The 20,745-nt window shown below is 41.4% G+C and overlaps 1 protein-coding gene across 1 annotated transcript in view; it reads right to left on the reverse strand.

Moving 5' to 3' along the window:
* Positions 1-20,745, reverse strand: part of nxn (nucleoredoxin) — a 58,625-nt gene that overhangs the window by 9,762 nt on the left and 28,118 nt on the right. The window contains exons 2-3 of the mRNA XM_053321223.1: positions 5,796-5,913; positions 3,125-3,258 (exon numbers count right to left, since the gene is read on the reverse strand). Of these exons, the coding sequence (XP_053177198.1) occupies positions 3,125-3,258; positions 5,796-5,913 (252 nt within the window). The remainder of the gene's footprint in view (positions 1-3,124; positions 3,259-5,795; positions 5,914-20,745) is intronic.

Here is a 20,745-nt window from a genome sequence, read left to right on the forward strand (position 1 = left end):
CTAGTCACGTGTACTCTGAGATGGACGCGCAGGTCAGGAAATGACGTAAACGGACCGTATATGGTTTGTTATTTGTGTTATTACGTTACGTGTTGGACTAAATACATGGACATATTGAGGAAAGTATTCCGGTTTTATGGAAAACGGATTTCATATTTCACAAGAATGGATACTTGGCGAGCTGTACAGAAAGTGCTGAGTCATAAGATGATCGTTGTGGATAAAGGGAAGACTTTGAAGGTATGTAGCATTATAGCTTTTCTTACTTAGCTGAGTGGCTAGCCAAGCTAATCGCTAATACTATTACGGCTGTGAGCAACCATATAAGTCGTGAGTGGTCTTGAATGAATCAGAACAATCTAAGCCTTCCAACAATGTACGGCATGGGTATATATGTTTAAGGGTTGGTGTTTAAAACATTCAGAAGAACGCGTGGCTACCTCCTAACATCCGTCCTGTCCCGTGAATGGAACAGCGTGCGTTAAGAGGTTAATGATCAAATATCAAAATCCGAATAGTGTCAGAAAGTCAACCCACTCTCCACATTTCCATTGCTACCGTTTTGATACTTGGTACACAAACAAATAGCATCTCATATGAAAGCTAAGACCCTGGCGAGTTCAACAGTATCACTATTATTGCGCTTAAAACTCAGTGAACCAGCAGCCAAAGAATACAAAGTTAAACAACCACTTATTTACAGCGACTAACAGATATTCTGTCTTACCTTCGAAGTTTTGTGATGAAAAGTTGTACTTGAGAGCAAAAAACGCTGGTTTTAGTAAGTCCAACACGGCTCTACTTGTTTACAACTCCATTTCACCCAGTGCCAGCCTACAGTAGCTGCGCCGGAACAACAGACAACCCTGGCAACCCGCAATTCCGGCCGCCAATTGGCTGGTACAGTGTACACAGAACGTGTAAGAACGTCATTGTCGAACCCGTCAAAAAATTTTAAAAATATTAATTCAGACTAAATATTTTTTTTAATGGAAAAGCAATACTTTCATTCTGTACCCCTCAAAACGCCCCCTGGCTGTATTATTTTTAAAAAAATATAGCTTTTAATAAATATTCTACATATTCAACCTTTAACATTAAATGCCATAACTCTTTGGGCATCATGTCCACATATTAATATTATCTGTTGTAAAATATTTAATAGAAGCATTAGTAGTCACCTATAAAAATATGCCACAATGGATGTACTTGGTCACATATAATGATTTTAATATTGTTATGCTAGCAGGTAATAAAATGAAATGATGACTGAAATAACTGCCTTTTTTGGCCACTTGGGGGCCGCAACACTGATATACTGTATGTGGCAGTGTTCAGACCAAATCTTGCAATGCTTGAAAAATGGCAGGCCTCCTTTATTAGAATGGGGGCAGTGCATTTATGCTGTAGCGGTTGTCCAGCAAAAAAGTTCAGGTTCACCTTTTTCTGGGCCGCAACATGATGTCATCCAACAAGGTAAAATGTTGGCCAATCATGTGTGAGTGATCAGACCCCTTCGTCAATGGGAGGAGGCACTTTGTTTGCAATTTCATTTTGTTTACTGAGAAACTGTGAAAGGGAAGAGACTCATTGCTGCCACGATTAGCTGTACAACCCTGCCATGAAGGAGTACAAAGATATAAATAATATATATATGGGTTTAATTATGTAATAATAATAATAATAATAATAATAATACCCACATCTCTACAGAACCCTGCATGGTATGGCCGCGTTGCCGGATTTGGTCTGAATGCGGCCTTAAACCTTAAAAGGTGAGCATCTAAATGCTCCAATATTCAATGTTCACCAGCTAGTTGCTGTCAGCTTCTAGTAAAAATGCTCTAATAAATTGCCTGTAAACTACCCGCACAACACAAAACAGCTGTTGTTCATATAAAAAATTGATTAGTGATTCTTTTTTTTAGGTTGTAAGTTGCACATTAGTTTAATTCATTCTCACAACATTATGACGTATGTAGTAAAACACACCGCCTGTTCTAAATTATTGATGCACATTTCACATTTTGTTAAAGTTGATTATAGTGGATACAGTATGTCAAGCACTTTCATTGATCCAGTCATGCATACTCATCACACCGACATGGGGGATAGTGGGAATTAGAGTGGGTAGCACAAAGCCTAAATCAATTCCCTGCTCATTAATTGACTTCTTGCTCAGTTGCTCATTGAGGTAAACACTGTATATTGTGCTTTATGCTCATTATACTTTACAAATGTGGTGTCAATAGTATATCATTGCAAAGCTGTATGTGGGCTTTTGTTTGCTAGTGTGTCTTACTGAACTTGGTTTTAAACTAAAGTTTTATTTTAAAACAAAATGCCTTAACTCTGCAAGCAAAAAGCCAATGCACTATGAAATATACTGTGGGTCACGTCTGACTGCCATGGACCATTTCAGCTCCCTAAAACATTAGAGGAAAAGCTTAACAACACTTCTCTGTAAATGGATGCCAAGGCTAGGTGCTGGTATTTCATATTTGTAAAATGACTTAATTGGGGATAGATTTACATGAGCAACTAGGTGGAATGTGGTGTAAAAATACCGCAAATAAACTCCGATAATGGCTTTTGTGACTTGTCCTTTTCAATCTTGCATGGGTCTGAGGTTTGAGCCAACCTTCAAGCGTCACAAATCCCAAAAGCTGGTCTCTGAGGCTGAGCTGCGATGCTGACTGTCCTCACTACCCTGCACCTCATCAGAAACAGTCCACCGATGATATGACGCCTTTCTTGCATGACTGAGTCACGACCTTCACAGGCTATCAACAGGCCCAGCCAGAAAGAGACAATAGCCTGATGTCATTGGGGTGTGGTGACTGTTACTTACTTCAAAAAAAGGCCCAGAGGTGTAAGTGAAAGGATTGATGTAGATAGTTAATCATTGTTAATGTAAACACACAAACACAATGGACTCGCCTGCACCCTTCTGCTCCTCTCTTATCTGTTTCGACTACTGCTCTACCTCTTCCTGCTCTGCCGCCGCTACCCTTTCTTCTCATGAAAGCCTCAGTGTTTTGACAGAGTTGGTGGGGCCAGAGAGGTAAAAATCAGGATCTCTAACCAGGTTTCTTTGTCCTCTCTTTCTGCCCTCCACACTCACCCAGTGTGCTGAGAAGTACACTCCCACGTAGTGTCCCTCTAGAGAGCTGCTGTCTGTTGTCTGCCTGTTGTTCCTTAGCAGAGGCCCTGCCACCACCTCTGCAAATGGCTTTGGCCCCCAGGGGAACTCCAGGCCTGGGAGAGGGTACATTAGGGAAGTGGAGGGGTAAAAATGGGAAAGAAAACATCAGGAAAAGAACGGTTAGAAAACACCAGAGGAAAAGTCAGGGATCATCAAAATCAAAATCATCTCAGGACTGTATATAAAATGTCTGTCTCCACAAAATTTCATGGCAATCAGTAAAGGTTGAGATATTTCAGTCTGGGCCAAAGTGGACTGACCATCCACCAACCAACATTGCCATCCTTTGAACTGTGCGGCTATCATTGTCAGAAACATGTTTCAGGTAAGTAGAAGGGAGAGGCACTTTTTCTGTCTGTGTCATGGCAATTAGAAAATCAAAGTCATGTTCACTTGTCATGCATAGATCACTTTCAACCTTTTTTGTGACTGTTGTCATCATTTGGGAACACACACCAGACAGAAAATCTGATTTTAATGATGACTGAAAGCCATGCCTTTCAAGCAAATGAAGGCTGACAGAAATACTTCCCTTTCGCTCTCTTTCACACTTTCATTTCCTTTTCAAGGTGTCTTCATTGTTACCCTCAAGCTCTAGAGATGCATTTGGTGCAACCAAATTAAAAAGGGGGTAATCATAAATAAAACCTTGTATGGCTGGTTCACAATGGCCTCTTTATGTGAGCGTGGTTGTCTAGGGCTTCATTAGGCAGGAATGACACGTCTGCACTGCGCTGGCGCGGCCTTTTATTGTCGTCCTGATTGTAAAAGTGCACTTCATCTTTACGCTGCAGGCTAGTCTGCCGCCACTCAAGTCAGGCTTTTCATCGACAGTGAAAGGCAGAGGGTCCCGAATAATTCCCCCGCCCCTCCCAGCTTCCATGTACTGCAAACTTTTACTGCCCTTTTCCTCCTCTAACCGTAGCTGCTGTCGATGAATTGATTTGTCACGTCAGGGACAGCTCTCAGTATGCCTCTCAAAAATAAACATATTATTAAAAAGACATAAGAGACTAAGAAATTTACATACGAAAACTGAAGCTGTAACCTTGTATTCCCTTTTAAAGAGGAAGTATTGTTAGAAAATCTTGGCATGATCAAATGCTCATCGTCGCTACTGAGGGTTAGATTAATCTCTTCTGTAGCCACATCTAGTTTGGAAGCACAGTTAATGAATCATGGAAATAATACTGCAGGCACAGACTGGCTTTCATTAGCCAGACAGCGAAATCTGTCACAGTCCTCATGCAAAATCCATTCCGCTTCTCTGCTGTGCTGCCATAGTGCCGCTATTCTCCCTTCTCACATGACTAATAGCATTTTTTTAATGCTAACCAACCAGAGTATGAAGAGCAGCATTTTAAAATGTTGAGATCTTCTCAGGCACAGAGGAGAGGACGTCCTCTCTGCACAGGAAAGGAATGCAAGCCCACTCTTGTTAATTCTTCGTCTCCACTTCAAAGTGCAGAAATTATAGGTTTGCAGTTGACGGAGTGAGACATGGACACGCTATAATATTCATCCAGCACCATAATTACGGGAGCATCAACACAAACGAGAGGGGTAGAGTTATTGCAAAATGTTTTGGCCAAATTCTGAATGATGTGGCGCTGCAGTATCTCCACAGGGAACTCTGATCAGCCATTTGGCAAATATCATTACAGAGAAACAACATGTGTGCCATTGCTTGTGTATACATAAGTGTAGCCTTAGTTACTACACACAATACACTTTGGTTTATTTTCATTTCTCAAGTTTATCTTACTCTAATTTTATGTTTGTGTAACTAAGCTCTATGACATACTGTGGTTAATTGCATATTTTAGTTGTATAATCAACACCCCAATCATGCAATCACAAGCAATTAATGGCACTGTAACCATAGATTAGATAGACAGAGTTCCTTAATGATCCCACATGGAAATTATAGTGTTAGAGCAGCCACTTAACAAATCACAAACTGCAAAAACAAAAAGGTAGGTAGAAGAAACACAAGACAATTAAAAGCTTAATGATATAATAGGCTAACAAATAAAATATATATTAATAATTTGCTGAATATATACTATTCAATGATATTAATATGCTATAGTAAACTGTACATTGGTCAGGTGGATATCGCTATGGTAGTAAAGTACAGGATTATTATTGTTTTCTGCCTCAGGGGAACTTTATTTCCTACCAGGTGTTGTTTTAAGGGGGGGGCGGGCAGTTGAGAGTGTAACACTAATAGGTAAAGAGTCTTATCTGAACACTGAGAGAGTGAAGTTTTGTTTTACTGTCTTGTCATGTTGAGGAATTCAGGTTTACATTGGTATGAGAGACAAAGTGTGTGAGAAACTGATTTATGCTCCTCTGTCCTCATGACCCTCAAATGTCTTCCTATTACCTCATTACACAGAGATATTTTCAGGGTTGAATGATTGGTGGTTGGGGTTAAAGTTAACCATGTAGAAAAGAGGACTGAGGTCAGAGAGCTCAAGGTTAGGGAATAAAAATAAATCAGCAGGATGTATCATACCAAAAGCGTGTGTATGTATGGGTGTGTGTGTTTGTGTGTGTGTAAGGATGAGTACGCTGCCAATCTCACCTTTGGGGTCATCTCTGACCACCAGTAAACCATTTCGACACACCACTTTCCCCGTAGTTGCATCCACAAACACCAGAGATGGGATACTGGTCACCTTGTACTTGTTCCACAGCTTCATCTGAACAGAAAAAAAGGATGAGAAGAGAAGTTAGGGGGGAAAGAAGTGAATGGAGAGAACCCAAAAACAACATTCATATTTATTTCGGTTTAAGAGGTGGAAAAACTGTGAAATGATGTCTTCACTGCACCTGAAATGTTATAAAATACATATGGGACTCAGCTGACATTTGTTTTGTATATACTATAAGATGCAAACCTTCTTGGTTATAAAAAAAGAGACTCAGGAGACGTGTAGTCTAAGGAGTGCAGTGGGCCTTGAGTTGATTTAGTAGATGGTGAGAATCACACCGCTGCAGGGGTGATCTAATTTTAAAGAGGCTGAATCGGAGCAAACTCCTGCTGTCCCTGCTGTGTCATGAATAAGAGCAAATGGGGGAGAAGAGGACGCTGAAAGCACGACTTTGACTATGCAGCGTTAAAAACGTCTCTGAATCCTTTGCAAGTGTTGAGCGCTGTGAATTATTGGATATACGATTCACACTTTAATAGGTATTTATGAGTGCCCATTGGCCTTAAATCCAGCCTCCTATATAAGAAGCTGATAGTAACACAGGCTCATAAAGTCAGAAAATACTCTTTACAACCAGACATCTATGCATGAACCAACACTATTTATAGAGTTCGGCAATTGGTGTAGTCCTTCACATCAAAGGGCAGATCAAGCATTTCACATATCTGAGACTCACTTTCCATATCAGAGGGAAGAGTCGTGATAGCCGTGTCTTATAAAGAGCAGCAATCGGCACTGTGCAGTGTTGCTGCTTCAGCAACTACAGAAGAAGGAGATCCCTCACATGAAATCCTGTATCAGCTCAAAGTATTTGGAAAGGAGAAGGAACATGGTCTCCAGAAAACTATTGTGTCTTCAATATGATGCAGTTTAGTGGCTGTGCACAAGACTGTGATTTTTCTAGGTACTGTGCAGTGTGCATTTCTTCTCCTTCTCCTGGTTCACCTGGTTATTGGATCAAAATGCCAGAAGAGACTGCTGGGAATTACACTGTGTAAAAAAAGCACATATTTCAAAATAGACAAAGTACTTAAAAGAGGGATCAGTTACTTTATCTTTGCCAAACAAACACATATTTCATCCTGCCATCTAATTTATTACAGGCTGTACCAAGTTAAACACTTCAGTACCCATATAACATAATGATTTGCACTGTCCGGATGCTGCTGAAGTTATTCTGAGAGCCAAATGAAGTGAGCACTCCTGTCCTCAGGGCTTAGTGAAGTAAGCCAGGAGTTTGGTTACCGTTGAGCTCCAGGTTGATAGAAAACCTTTGTTGCTCTTTTTATGAAAACAGTGACTTCATTGCAGGAACCAAGCACTCGGTTCGGAAATGCAGATTCAATAAAAGAGGAGAGAATATGTTTAGCTCATAATGTGTGTCCCCCTGTTTGGCAAGTGTATGACAACATGTGTATCTAGAGGTCAACCACAGGCACTCTCTGACAAGCAGAGGTCAGACGGTCTGTCCCATGGACAAGACGACCCGGAGCCTTCCGACTATGTTGGTCTGGAAGTCCCTCAAAAGCAAACTTCAGTGTCTGCCACAGTCAACAGTTTTACCACATGCTCCACGCTGCTCTGGAAACTCAATCTCTGCTCACAAATTGATGGGGTTAGGGGCATTAACTGTGACTGTCTCCATAAGCTAACATGCCCGACACTGCATCTGCAGCCATTTCACTCTGCTGCCTGCTGTAATCCAGGCTGACGATGTGAGATTGAGTGCCAGATTTAGCCAAAAGAGCGTGAGCCCTGTTCACACCTGGCATTGACACGCGTCTTGGGTGATTCGATCACAAGTAGACAGCTCTAAGTACGTCAGTTGACACCTGGCATTAAAATGCGTCTCGAGTGACAACTTGCGATTGGGTGTCAGTTCCCTGCTCTATATGCAATAAAAATGTACGTTATTTCTGTTTGCAGACCAAATGTGTTGTTGTTTTTAACCGGTAGGAGGCAGCAATGTACTTCCCGTGTCTAGTCTGCTGGAAATGAAAAAAGGAAGAGGTTTGCAACGATCTTGGCGTATGGGTAAAATCAAAACTCTTTGGCCCAAATGGAAATCAGACAGAATGTTTTGTGTGTCTATCATCTACAAGAATCGATTTTGCCTGTTGTGGCTTCTTGTTGTTTCACACTTTAATATGCCATTGTTGACACACAAATGTATGCAGACATCAGACATCAGTTGAGTAGGAGGTCCTTAAGTGTGACCCAGGACCCATTTGCTTACATGCTGCTAAAAGAATGTGGCCCAGACCACCTCTAAATGTGGTCTGAGCAATTGGATCTCAACGTATCCTGAAGGCATCTTGGGTGGGTACACACCTGTACGTAGAGGTGTCCACTTGTGATAGGATCAAGCAAGACACACGTTAATGTCGCGTGTAAACAGGGCCAAAAGGACACAGGATTAAAAAAAAAAAAAAAGGAGGCAGGTTTTGCAATAGCACTGAAATGTCAAGAAATTGAACCCGTGTCAAGGCTCAGAGGTATTCACATATACAATTACTACAACAACCTTAGCAGCAAAGGCTACAGAACGCAATGGGCCCTCAGTTAATCAGAAAGATAGAAAAAAACTTAATGTTCACAGCTGAATCTGTCACCATGACACCACAGGCTATTGTGTACGGTCATATTTAAATAACTGGAGCACAGGGATATTTAGAGTAGGGGAGAATGTGTGCACCAAATCTGAGGCTTTTTATGTCCTATCAGTGCTCTCTAATGCTGCAGCATCAAGAGAACAGCTAAGAGATTTGTGTGGTAATCTGAGTGGTAGAACCATGCAATTCCTCTTCTTTGTCTTGTCACTAATTTACTACATCCTTGAATCATTTCTGCCTGGTGATTTGGCTGCACATCAGAGCGCTCCGATTTGCTGAATCCTCTTAGGGTGTGGATTTGCCTTTAGAATGAAAGAGCTGTTCAGATTGTAGGGTGGAAGGCTGACCTTGTAACTACAACAGCTACATGTACTGGAGCCTGTCGCAAGTGTCAAATGGATTTCAGCATCTTGACAGACAAGAATTCAGCATGCTTAGGTGGGGTGACAGCTGAGCGTTGAGTTTTCATTGCTATGGGTAGCAGTGACTTGGCTGAATCTGCTTATAAATACAAAAACCTTCCTCCTGTATACATGAGAAATTTGCAAAAGTCGCACACTGGTGACTGGTGAAAATAGTAAAGACAATAGCTCTTGTGATAAAAGTGCACTTTTATCTCTTTTGTCCTCTTCATCAATAGATAACATGAGATTCACACTGCACCACAGCGATCCATTTCACCAAAGCACCAATTGTAGAGAGCCGCAGGCCATCTACTACAGCTGAGTCAATAAATACAGAACGTGACATGATATGTTGTACTAAAAAAACACACATAAATCATACTGTCAAATATGCCGTCACTCCTTAGCTTGTGAAACTGCTTCAGGCTTGTTGAAGTGGTGTTACGGATATTTTTGTCATCTCTTCCAGTTTTATGAGTCATTTGATCAACGTGTTATGTGCTGCTGTATGTAGAGCTGAAACAATTAAAAGGAACAGTTTAACATTTTTGGAAATAAGCTTAGATAAGCGTTAGAGGAGAAGATCAATACCTCTGTCATGTTTGTGTGGTAAATATGAAGCTACCATCAGCAGCTGGTTAGCCATTTCTCAAAAGGTGCACAGCCACATCCTGTAGTCTTGTCATCACCATGAGGTTGGCAAGCGAGCAGCAGATAAGTGACTTTGCCAGGGAAAGAAATAGTTTCCCCCCCCCCCCCTGCAGCAAAACCACAGTGTGTTGTTTTTAAAATATATGATGTGTTAATTAGAGCTTGAGAGGTGCTGATAAGCGGATTCTGTTACCTTTGGGCAGAGACAGGCAAGCCACCCCCAATTTCTAACCCTAACCCTCTATATGCGCTAAACTAAGCTGACCATCTGCTGAAAGTGACATTGATCTAACTCTCAGCAAGAAAGCAAATAAGTGTATTTTCCAAACTTTCTAATTACTTGCTGATTTTTATTTTTTTATAAAATAAAGTGAGAATTTGCTGCTTTCCACTCTTTTATATATATGCTTTAAACATGTTTTGTTTTCTATATTTGACAGGATAAATGGCAACAACAACAATAATCTACAAGTTGCAATCCTAGCTGTATAATATATGTTGCTGCTGCAGAAATACATAAATTATCCAACAGAGTGCAAAAGAGCGGTAGCCAGTTTATATGTAAAATGCTTATAGATTGTATTCAAGGCAGCAAGATTGCATGTTGCCACTCCCATTTTCCTCTGAGAGCGCTTCTATTCATTATCAATATCAGCAGAGTGTGTAACTATATAGCCGAGCAGGAGGGCCTGCCTATACAGTTACACAGTGTTTTAACTACGCCAATAACCCCTGTAGAGAGCCCACCAACTGTTAAGACTCTGGGGAGGAATGGAAATCCATACTAACAATCCATTTACTCTCCTAAACATGCCAGGCATTAGCCTCACACTGCGCTCGGTGCTCATCATGCTAATTGGATCACGCATGGTTGTAGATCCATATCCCGAAGAAGAGCAAATCAGCCCACTTAGGGGCCAGTGGATCAACATGCACGGACACACCAGGAAACTTTACTGGGGTTGGAAAATGTTATATCATGTTCTGATTCTTTTTAATGGGGATATCGGAATTACTTTAGTACGTGTTCCCTCTCTACACTATGAGTGAGTAGAAAAAAAAACCCACTCCCAAGATATCCACATTTCCATGTTAAATGTCATGCGTGGCGATCGCTTTCATGCTTTTCGCACTGTTGCACTTTATGGTGACATTCTGCAGTTTAAGAGGAGGTTAGTTTAGGTTCCGGTGGTTTAAAACTTTTAAATCCACACACATCTGCTTTAGGTTTGGCCCAGTCCCCCTTGAAACCCCTGCAGCCCCGTTCTGCAGTAAAATTTGGCCTCTGTCAGTAACTGGTGGGTCTCTGCAGTGGCTGCTTGGTTGAGTGTCACTCTGTTGGGAGAAATAGAGTGGAAGAAATGTCTCCACTCAACCCGCCCAATTCACCTATCATTGTTCCAGTTCTATCTCCTCACAGATCTGCTTTCACTGGGCTGGTCAGGCCTGAGGCGTCTGTGAGTCGCTCCCATTCCTGCTTTATTACAACAGTGTCACTACAAAAGAAAGTCAGCCCTTTACAACAGAGCACATGAGCAGCACCCTGCTGTGATGCTGATAGCAGCGCAGTCTTTTATCTCTTTAGTACCACACATAGGACAAATGGTGATAATCCAATTGATATCTTCAAAATTTCATCCAGATAAACAACCTACAGTATTCACAATTCATAACTGTACAAAGTAGATTTGCGGAATTTAATTTAACCTACTCCGAAATTCTCAATGGTATTTATGATTGGGCAAAAAATGCTCCCAATATAATCTTTTCATCCATGTCAAGGGGAATGTATTGGCACAGCTCGCAGCACACATAATGTGCTCCACATTATTCAGCAAGTAGTGAGGACATTGAGGGATTCGTGTTCCAGTTTGATTAGATTTAAATGTTCAAAAAAAGACGAGAAATAAAATTCAATTAAATGCTTAAACTTGTGCGATTATCTCCTGCACAGCAGAGATAACAGTCAGATGGTCAATGGTTTTGCATTGATCTCAGTTGTAAGTGTGAAGACATTTGATGGGAGATGGGAGGCCGTTTGTCTGATAGACTGACCAGCACCCTCAAGACATGTTCAACAAAAAGCATTTGTCTATTACTGTGACTTTTTATTGAGAATGCCTGCAGGCAGTGTGATCTCTGACTGTATAGATTTACTGTAGCTGTGCAAGGGAGAGCAGGCTGGGCTGGACTCGCCTTTTGGCAGGCACTATTGCAAGCTTCTTTAGAAAAATCAAGCTATTGCCTGTGTGCACTGCACTCTGACAACATGGATTGAATGAATTTGGGGTTGAGGTTATCCAACATGTTAGTGCACAACAGCATCAACACTTCATTCATCATGTGTCAGGCAGCTTTCTGGTTAAAATCTAAAACATTCAGCAAAAATCTAAAACATTCAGCTTTTTCTTTTCATTTCTTAGGTTGAAGACAAATGAGTAACAAACTTCTCCAGTCTTGCTCTCTACATCTCCACACTACACCGCTGTACTGTACTGTAACTCCCTTTTGGCTGGGCCCCTACAGCCAGCTTTGACATACATTCCTCCATGCTACACCCCGCCTCTGCTCAATCTGCTCCCGAGGCTCTCAGTAACTGCCTGTATCCACTTCAAAACCCTGTTGCTGCTCTTCATGGCTACAAAGGGAAGCCTCCCCTCCCACCTCTTAGCCATACTTCAGCCCAGCTAGTGTGTGTTACTTAGCGCCTCCATCTGTACTTCTCTGACCCGACTATCGCTTTACCCGGTCGAAAGTCTTCACTGCCAGGGCTCCCGCGGTGGTGAAATACTCATCTCAAAGCCTCTGACAGCTGCATGGTCGCTGCCCCCTCCTCTCTTTGGTGACCCCATCTCTTAATATGCCTCAGCACCATCTCGTTTTGCATGTGGATATCATTTTGCTCTGTACAATCCACTACAAGAACAATGACTTCATCTGTCACTTGTTTCTGCACCACTGTAGTCACGCGATTCACCCAATTTCCTACCACCGAGTCAGCTATATTTCTAAAATATAAAAAGAGCAGGTCGCTCACTCCAACCTACTCCACACTGCTCATTACAGAAGGCTCATCCTGCACTACACAGCCATAATGTTGGGGAAATGCTCTTCCTCAATATTGTTGAGATGAGAGCACAGCAGGCTTCGCATCATGCCTCTTCAACGCACAGTGTTGCTGCAATCTTATGTGTTTCATTAATCCCATAATATTCTTTGGCCGAGTCATTTCGGTGGAGGATCCACTGTGCAGACGGGAGACGCTGGCTAAATTGCTTTTTTGATGAAGACTGCCCCGTCGCCACGGCAACCCTTCCCCCTTCCCTCCCCTCTCCGCAAAGTCAGGACATGTCACAGAGTGCCAGACACATTGCGGGCTCTTAGTTAATAATTCAGTGATAAATTAACGGTTTTGTGAGGAAAACAGGTGCCAGAATGTCAGAGGGTTTCAGAAAAATAAGCTGGCAGAAACAGAGGAGAGAGAGAGAGAGAGAGAGAGAGATATGAGGGGTAGGGGGAAGGTGGTGGGTGTTTTCCCCTCCAGCCTTGTGTGGAGGCACAAAGGCGACCCCCTGAATACAGCCTTTAAATCCAAACTTGGACTCTGCGTGGGGAGAAGTTTTTATGTAGTGAAGAACGCAGCGTAAAAAAAGCAGGGGGCATTGTAAAGGAGTAAAAAGCTAGGGCTCAATAGGTATCTGCAGCATTGTGTCTCTACAGGCGTGGGCTGCCCCTGAGGCGTACATTCTGCAAGGTCAAAGGTCAGGACGGCAGGGGGTGCATTCTTTGCTCCTAGTGCTGTTTAGACCAGTCTGCCTGCCTCCCTGCCCCCCATACACTCACTTCTTTATTTCTCTCTCGTCTATTCCCCTTTTATTTAGGATAAATTACAAAGATCCAAGTGTAAACCTATTACACACACACACACACGCACGAGTCATGTCCGCACTAGTGTGGAAAATTTTTAAATTGCCATCTTTTTTTTCTTTGCTTTGGCCTTCCATCCACACACGCATCTGTCTCAAAACACTTTGTCCATAGAGAGTGAAATTAAAAACATCAGTGGTGTGTTGCAGTGTGGACATTGATGTGTGATTACAATCTGATCTCAGGCATCTGTTCGCCATGTGATCCGTTTTTGAGAATCCTGATTCACTTTCAAACTCGCTCCTCGTGCTTGATTGCTGTAAATAACAATCCATCCTTTGGTAAACAGTGAGCAGCTTGGTGGTAGATGGAATAAAGCTGCTGTCATGTGCAATCTGAACACTGGAAAACACTAAAAACAACAGATTTGGTACTTTTTTTAGCTTCTGAACTTACAAGAAACTCACAAAATTGTGCAAAGTATATGTATTTAAAAAGGGAAAGAGTGACACACAATACATAATTCATTATAAAATCTTGATAACATTTGACCTTTACCAACATAATACAATTTGGCCATCGAGTAACTTGAGAGAACTGTTTGGACAGCTATAATTTTAGAAAACTATGTGAAAATATGTAGTTGCTGAATTGAAAATGTTCTTAGTTTAAATAAATATTTTGATATTTTCTCCTGAGAGTTAGATGTGAAGTTTGATACCATTGCTACTAACTTTATCATCTAACTATCAGCAAGAAAGTGAATGAGTGTATTTCCCAAAATGCCAAACTATTGCTTTAAACAGCTCATTGTCTGCAATCTGAAAAAAGGTCAATTTCTGCAAGTCAATCATTAAATCTGCTGAAAGACTCAATTCAAGTGAGCAGTAATGATTTACCTCCAAACTGTTCAGAGGATGACAGAGGCTTGTTGTGTGAAAAGTGTGTCATCATGTCTCAGGTAGTAGATTCTCACACCTTCTACCACCAGCCTGCATTTCATCAAGTCGAGGCCTGCAGGGTCTAACAGACAGGGATGACATAAAGCTGGTCTGGCACTGGATCAACTGGACCCGCTCTATCAGTTACCTTAGCGTGACCCTTTGAGGCGGGCATTGTACGCTCGCTGTGATCGGCCAACTCATGACTTGGAAAGCCTGGTGCATTTTTTGGGAGAGTTTTTTTTTTTTTGGTTGCACGGTGTGTTCCAGAGGTAATACAACACACAGACACACGTAATCCAATACAGTATGGGATGGATTCTGGCATTGAATTAAGTCAGATATGCACACACACACACACACACACACACACACACACACACACACACACACACACAGTAAGCGTCAGAAAAGCACTTTGTATAGCCTCATTAAGTCTGTGCGGCTGCAATGCCTTTAGGGATCTCAAGCCATTACATATTAATAATCAGACAAAACACACATTAGAATAAGCCTTTCAGCACAACTTGATTTTCACGCATGTGCTCTTTACACTTACTGCTCAATTAGCTACACTCAGCAAATACACTCACAGCAGCCGTGCATTCAGACTCCACATTATGGTTTCTGTGGTACCCCGGTTTCCTGGAGCGCCGGCAGAGGAGGAGAAGGGGGGGGGGGGGTGTTGGGAGTCGGGTTTAGACAGCTTCCCTGTTGTGACCTCTGTTTGACCCCGTATTTAACTCCCACCACTCCTCCTTTTTCGCTTGGGAACCCTGCAGGAGCTGCAGCTCAATTCCTGATCCCATCGCAACACAACACATTAATATTTATGGAAATTTAAGGGGAACATTTCAGACACATTATCAGTGTTTTGTGCATAATCACGGCAGCTCTGGATTCTTTATGCTCCAATCTATCCAGCACATCTTTACATTTAGGTGGCTGGTTAGTAGTCTGTTGTGTGTGTGTGTGTGTGTGTGTTGGTTATGGGATGGGTGGGTGGTGCTCACTTTTGCACAATTTATAACGAGAAAACACATTTCATGCATGTAATTCAAATTTTTTATAATGATATTCAAATGGTGGCTATCTCATTGCATCCTGGTATTACTGAGCAGAGGCCAACCAGACAGACACAATGTTTGGACTACATGTCTAAAGCTGCAACGATTAGCTGATTACTGGTTTCTTTAGTCTTGAAAATTGAATCTCTGAGTTATGGATTGCTGGTAGGGGTTTGAAACAAGATATTTCAGTTTGAGGTCTTTGCGGTATGAACCATTTTATATATAATAAATAACTAATCAATTAACTGAGAAGAAAGTTGACACATTAATGGATCATTAAATAATTGTTAGTCACAATCCTATACATGTAAAAATAAACTATTCTACTATTATAAATCTCCTATATAAAGATGTGATGATGGTGAAGCCAGTCATGTCTGGGTAAAAGAGGGTTAGGGTTGGATGAAAGATGAATATGCTTTATAGCAGTAACATTAGGTTATCTCACCACAAATAATTTAATCTCATTCTGTGCCATGATTGGTTGGTTAGTAAATGTGGGTGGAGCTGCAGTCATATATAATAAGACTTTGGTCTCAAATTTCTGGACTTGCCAAACTACCAGTATTGAGGACAAAGGATTTCACCACGTTTCTCTCATTATTTTTCATCTTGGATTGCCCAAAATCATACAGTGTGAAGGAGCCTGAGCATTTTATTGTCATTCTCCAAAAGCCAGATAGACTGTTTAGATCTTGAATAATGTGCTGACCGCATCCAATAAAGCACAATATATGCGATAAGTGCTACAGGGTTGAGACACTGCGTACTTGGCAGGGTACTACGTATTTTTGGTCCAATTGTACCCTCCACAGCCAGCAAGGAGTCTCATAAATCACAATGACACCCTGAGTCTGCACTGCCTCATAAAACAACACAAACTTCTGACAGAGGTAGCTTACTGTGGCCTCAGCGTGTGAACAGACACACACAAACACACAAACACACACACAGACTATATATAGCCATGTGAACCCAACTTCTCATATATCCATCATATCTTCAGTAAATATCTTGTTTCTACTGCTGTGGGCTACGATGCACAATGATGGGCTGCCACTACAACAAAAGGATGTTCTTGCTCTCTCTGTCCATTACCTGAGCGAGATTTTGTTAAAGGGTGACATTGGGTTACATGGTGACACTTTATATCCATCCATTAACCCGTTTCGTCCTCTAGGCTTACTCTCATTAAAAGTCACATCTGTTTGGCTGTGGCTGCAGACCAGCCCTGTGCATTTTATAGCTGAGCTGTACATCTGGACCCCTCTTGTATCTCTTGCAAGCCACTCCTCAACCCGCCCACCCCACACTATGCACACCGTATTCTCAGCTTATCCCACCCGTCTGACACTTTCCACAGCAGCCGCAACAGATTCCGACTTCCATAAGCTCTCCAACAGAATCTGCCCATATTGGCCAGTTGAAGAGCCTTATGGGCACAGATTTCATCTCATCCCGATTATGTATTTCATAAAACATCGCACAAATCAAATATCCATCATGGCTGTACCACATGTCTGGGGCTGCAGAGGAAAAAAAAACGTGTTTACAGGCACACAGTTACATTAAACAGAATACAATGTGTGTTAATGCAATTTTAAAATTAGAAGATGCAAAAATATCTGACAATTTTTATGTCTTTGAATGTTTATCTTAATGCACACAATTCAACTGAGAGTTTTAAGAGATTGAGGACACACTATTTGACTGCATTTAGATCAACCACAGACTTCCTTTCAAAAACAGTATAAAAAAATAGGATAAAGAGTAGATAAAAGGAAAGACAGACAATGGACATAAAGATTCAATTGGGAGGAGACAGTCAGGCTTGGAACAACGATAAAACAGGACATAAAAGCACATTGTAAAAATGCTTCCATGTACAACTGTGCTTTGAAAAGTGATTTAAAAAAGATACTACTGATCTGGCAGAGTGCTGCAAACCACAGCAGCTCCAACAGCATAGACCAGGTCACCTTTTGTTACAGTACAAGCCCAGTCCTTGGAACAACCTGTAAGTGCTCTGCCAGAAGACATGAAGACCTCGCTCTCTCCCATAAGTAGTTATAAAAAGGTCTGAAGTGTAGCTCAGAGCCAAACCCCTGCTGACCGTCAAAATAAACATCCATCAATTTTCAAAGTACTAAAGGGTCAGGACTGGTGGCAGCACAGCAAGCACAGTGTCACCCCCCCACCCCCACCCCCACCCTTAAAACTTCCTTTCAGCTTCTCATGGGGAATCTCCAAGAGCTCCCAGGACAGCTGACACACATTTCTATGTGTCACTGCATTGAGATGCATCAGCCAACATAACCTGTGTACTCATATCTATCTGTCATATCTATGTTTCATGGAGAGATTTTGGCTAGAAGTAAAAGTCAGACCATCAAGACCCGGTGTGTAAAACGTTTGGCATGTTTTAGACCTTTAACTTCAAACTACATGTGTGTTACTTTCATTTTAGGGCTGCAACTAACTATTATTTTCATTAAATGTCAGAAAATTGTGTTAAAATCAACTTCCAAGAGCCCAAAGTGGTCTTTAAATTGCTTGTTTTGTCTCAACAACAATCCAAATTCCAAATGTATCAATTTTAATGTAAAAGTCAAGAAACCAGAACTAGAACTTGGTTTGTTTTCACATTTAGAAAGTTTCTGTTCAACAACTATGAAATCTAGGTTGGAGCACCCTTGAACTCAACAATATATACGACATGAGAAAATAACACAGGTGATGAAAAGTTGGATTACCCATCTCCAACAAGTTTCATGCATCTGCAAATTGATTTCCAGGGAACACGCTTGCAGATTAAAAAAAAAACCCAATAAAAATATATTGCTGCTTTGGAGAATGGTCAGCAGGAATGTTGCAGCAAAGGCCCTATAAGTCAGCAGATTAAAAAAAGATTCCACCTTTTTTCCCCTCGCCCATCATTTTCATCCTAAAGGGCAGGGTGATAATTCCTTCCCTCTTTCCTGCCAAGCCAATAAACACGAGTTAATATATGGCTAGTGTCGCTTTTCTTTGTAGAGTTGATACTATTTACGAGACCGCATTGTTGTCAGAGCAGGCGTGGTCTGATGGAGTGAAACTATATACACTTAAAAAGCATGTCAGTGTTACAACTCAAATAAAGAGTGACTTTTTTCCATGAGATATACACAACACTAGTCAATAACACCATACAAGTCATTCACTGTTACGTGCTGCTGAAATATTGTGTTGACAGGCAACACAAAAAGTAACATGAGGGTTTTATCATCATTGTAAACAAACATCAGACATTGAGAGTGAAGCGGTGGCAGCACCAGAGATGATGAAAGAAAAAGGTTGAAAACAGACAGACAGATAAGAGAGAGAGAGACATGTGTGCCGATTTTCAGGGTCACGTCGCCCCCGTGGAGGGCTGATTGACAGGGCAGAGCGCAGGTTCAAAGTTCAAGCCTTTAATAGCCAGGCTGAAACAGCAAAGCCTTCATGCCATCCGTTCAGGGCCTAACCTCCATGCAACCCCTGATCCACTCTGACACCACTGTCTCAGCTTTTAAATGAAACTGTTACAAGGAAAAAAAAAAAACCTTTTAAATAAACATTCAGTAATCTCCCTTCTCACTGCTTTCCCACCTTGTAGACCTGAGGGCCTCTTTTTGTGGGATTTGTCTTGTACACACCTGTAAAAGACTCCAAGGAGCCAAGCATAGAGAGGAAAAAAAAAACCTGCTACAGCTTCTTTTTTTTCCCTGCTGTGTGATTTCCATTAACAAAGGTAAAGCAGGCCATCCAGAGTCTGCGCTTGAAGCTTCCGCTGCATCAAAAAAAAAAGCAAAACGGCATCAGAGAGAAGTGTGGGCCCGCCGGTGTGTTTGTAATTCAGCTCCACAAGCCTGACAGCACAGATCTGAGGCCTCTCCCACACATGCAGGCAGAGGTCACCAGCCCTTGCTAAGCCTTGGCTTCCTACACTCTCCCCGACTCTTCAGATATCTCATTTCCGCAGTTCAATGCTTTTTTAGACAAGATGATGTAATCCTCCGGCACAAATCCTCTACATATCCATTGTTCATTTACCTTTTTTTCCCCCGTTTTAAAGCCTGGAAAAACTCAGGCCACTGGCAATTAAACAATGTGTCAGAGTGATAATATTTGATTGGAACACACAGGGAATAAAGCAAATATGGAAGAAATGATGAGCTTGACACAGATTTTATGGCGAGTCAGTTACAGCATAGTGTTATTAAGTGATTTAACTTCACATGTACACCTCGCTTGAGCAGATCGAAGTCATAATTTGATAACTGCTGTCATGGTGGAAGGGTTACAAAGACGGCAGGGATTAATGAGAGTGAGAGGAAAATATTTTTGTGATATTTAAGCTACACTGGGAGCACATTTTCCTGCAACACACCACTGACTTTTATAATAGCACCAACATGGACGCTGCATTCATTGCTGCTGTAACAGACACTGTTTCATGTGTTGACTTTAGTATGACTAATGACCATCTTCATACACAGACTTATAAAATCATGAATGAGGAAATGTTGGATGGGCAAACACATGTTCTACACTATGTTATGTTACTTTCTGTGACTAATCAGTAGCGGATTTCTCTTCTATTTTCAATTCAATACAACTTCCCTGTGAGGCAATACATACAGTATAGATACAGTACAAATGCAGTTGATAGAAAAGAAAAACAAAAGTTATTCACAAAGCTAAAAAGATTAGAAGGCTAAGAACTGTATGAGAAAGCAAAAAGAAACTATGAGGAAATGTTAACAAATAGCTGTAAATACCTCTAAAAAGATACACAAAGGAATGAGGCCGTACAAGCATTTCACCTGAATGCTGCACAGGATGAGATGTCACTTCATATTGCAATAACTCAGTAACTTGTAGTGTAAGTAAAAATGGTACAACAAGCCAAAGTGGGAGTTTTAGTTTGAAACCAACAGTTAAAAACCTAGCAGTTAGTGCTGGCTTTACTATTGAGATTGCAATCAAACCTTCATTCAGCTGGTGCAACAGACTGTTGGCTTCAATTTCCCCGCAAATCGAGTTTTAATCTCAAATTAATGACAATGTGTTTGAGATTTAAAGTAGGACACTTAGACTGGCTTTTCAGCAGCTCATAAACAATATTTTCGATGAATGCAGCTGCGCACAGACATTATTTACTCTGTTAAAATGGTGAGACTTTTCTTTGATTTGTTTTATTACAGTTCATCTCCAATGTTTTAAACATTTCAGGCTGCACAGCAGAGCAACGCAG

The sequence above is a fragment of the Scomber japonicus genome, chromosome 6 (assembly GCF_027409825.1).
Source record: "Scomber japonicus isolate fScoJap1 chromosome 6, fScoJap1.pri, whole genome shotgun sequence".
NCBI classification, from domain to species: domain Eukaryota; kingdom Metazoa; phylum Chordata; class Actinopteri; order Scombriformes; family Scombridae; genus Scomber; species Scomber japonicus.